The sequence below is a fragment of the Brassica oleracea genome, chromosome C6, assembly GCF_000695525.1.
Source record: "Brassica oleracea var. oleracea cultivar TO1000 chromosome C6, BOL, whole genome shotgun sequence".
Classification (NCBI taxonomy): domain Eukaryota; kingdom Viridiplantae; phylum Streptophyta; class Magnoliopsida; order Brassicales; family Brassicaceae; genus Brassica; species Brassica oleracea.
The window spans coordinates 35,032,390-35,034,256 of NC_027753.1; the positions used below are offsets into that span (position 1 = coordinate 35,032,390).

General features: G+C 35.1%; 1 protein-coding gene across 1 annotated transcript; it reads right to left on the reverse strand.

Moving 5' to 3' along the window:
- Nucleotides 1-116: 116 nt before the first annotated feature.
- On the reverse strand, nucleotides 117-986 carry LOC106298093. Its single transcript, XM_013734188.1, has one exon. It carries the CDS (start codon nucleotides 984-986, stop codon nucleotides 117-119), a length of 870 nt encoding a protein of 289 aa, XP_013589642.1.
- Between the last annotated feature and the right edge of the window lie 881 nt (nucleotides 987-1,867).

Below are 1,867 nucleotides of genomic sequence, written 5' to 3' on the forward strand. Positions count from 1 at the left end.
TTTATTCATTCATAAGGATAAAGTTAAATCCCAAGTCAAACACTGATAAACAATCTTAAAGAACACCAAATCCAGGGGAAAACAATAAAAAAAAAACGATATGGAATTTTAATTCCTTATTTCAGTATGTCTGAAGTTTCAAACTCCATGTGATCAACTTTGTCTGACTCGTGCTGGTGATCCTGGACGTCTTCCAAGTCATCATCATCATCACCATCATATCCCGGGTATCGAACCATGTTAGCTTCCGGGTTTCTTTTTAAGTTCTCCATGTAAAGCTCACACAAATGCTTAGGAGTTCGGTAATTATTTGCCCAATGATTACCCATACCACATCTGTGGCATCGATCAGCTTTGATCTGTGGTTTAAAAGACACACTACGGCCTCGGCCACGACCACGGCTAAAGCCGGGTGTGGTACCGCGACCACGTCCTCGCCCGTGTGCTTTAAAAGAACCACGACCTCGTCCTTGACTTCTTCCACGGTTTGGACCGGGATGGTCATTGTGTTGGACAAGGTTACTCTCTTTCTTTGGCTCTATAGCCAGCTTAGAGATGTCGGGTAATGGAGCTGTACCAGGAGGTCTCATCTCACTGTTTTTCAATAACAGTTCGTTGTTAGCTTCAGCCAACAAGAGACATTCTATCAACTCAGTATATGTGGCGAAATTCCTCTCTCTGTACTGCTGTTGCAATACCATGTTGGTTTGAGGAAACGTGGAGAGAGTTTTATTAAACATCTCTTCTCCAGTTACTTTTTCACCACATAACCTTAACAAGGACACAATTCTGAACAGGACTGAGTTGTACTCGTCTACTGATTTGTAGTCCAAGAACCTTATGTGTTTCCAATCATATTGAGCCTTTGGAAGCAACACCGTTTTCTGGTGGTCATATCTTCGCTGTAAAGCGATCCAAAGGTCATATGGATTTTCCATGGTCATGTACTGAGTTTTCAAGTTCTCTTGGAGATGGTGGCGTATCATGTAGATAGCTCTATACTTGTCTTTGTCACTGGAATTGTTGTCTTTGGTTTGTCTTTGGTGATTGTGTCACCAAGATCTTTTGATCGCAGCATGATCTTTGCATCAAGCGCCCATTCCAGGTAGTTGTCACCATTGCTTTTCAAAGCACTGAAATCAAGATTCGCAATCTTTGACATCTGAAAAATATTTGTAGTTTATCCCCATTAGTAAGAAAATAATCGGATCATTCACATACTCTTTCACTAGGATACAAGCAATGCAAGTAAATAACAATATATTTTTCAATGATCCAAACGATTTCATGTATATGCAGGAAGGTAAAGTTAAACTTATACATCTAGGATAAAGTTAAATCCATTGCATGAAATCTAATAAGTTTTATCAATATTCGACATGAAAGTAAACTAATCAGTATGAATGATCTATCCTAATCAGATAATTTCAAGTGATATGCAGGAATGTAAAGTTAAACCTATACAAAATCGAGATAACGTTAAATCCATGCATGAAATCAGATTAGTATACATTTTCAAAAAAATGCAATCATTTCTTACTTTTATTTGTTTTCGATATTTATCAGATTAAATATAATGATTTGATAATGCTAGTATATCAGTAATAATCCGAAATTTATTTATTTTCAGATAAATACTAGCAATTCCTATTCCTAGTAGGATTAGGAAAAAATAAATCGATATTTTTTCTGATAAATTCTGAAAATCCTATTTTTTTTTAAGATAAAGATATAAGGTTTTTAAAAAATAGGAAAATCGAATTAAAATATATAATATATTTTTTTAGTCGGATTTATCAAAAATCGGATTTATCTTTAAAATTTCAGATTTATCTATAAGAAAAATCGGATTTATCTTAAAAATATT

What these genes read in the sequence shown, in the direction of transcription:
- LOC106298093 (XM_013734188.1), bottom strand. Translation starts at nt 986, where the DNA reads ATGATACGCCACCATCTCCAAGAGAACTTGAAAACTCAGTACATGACC.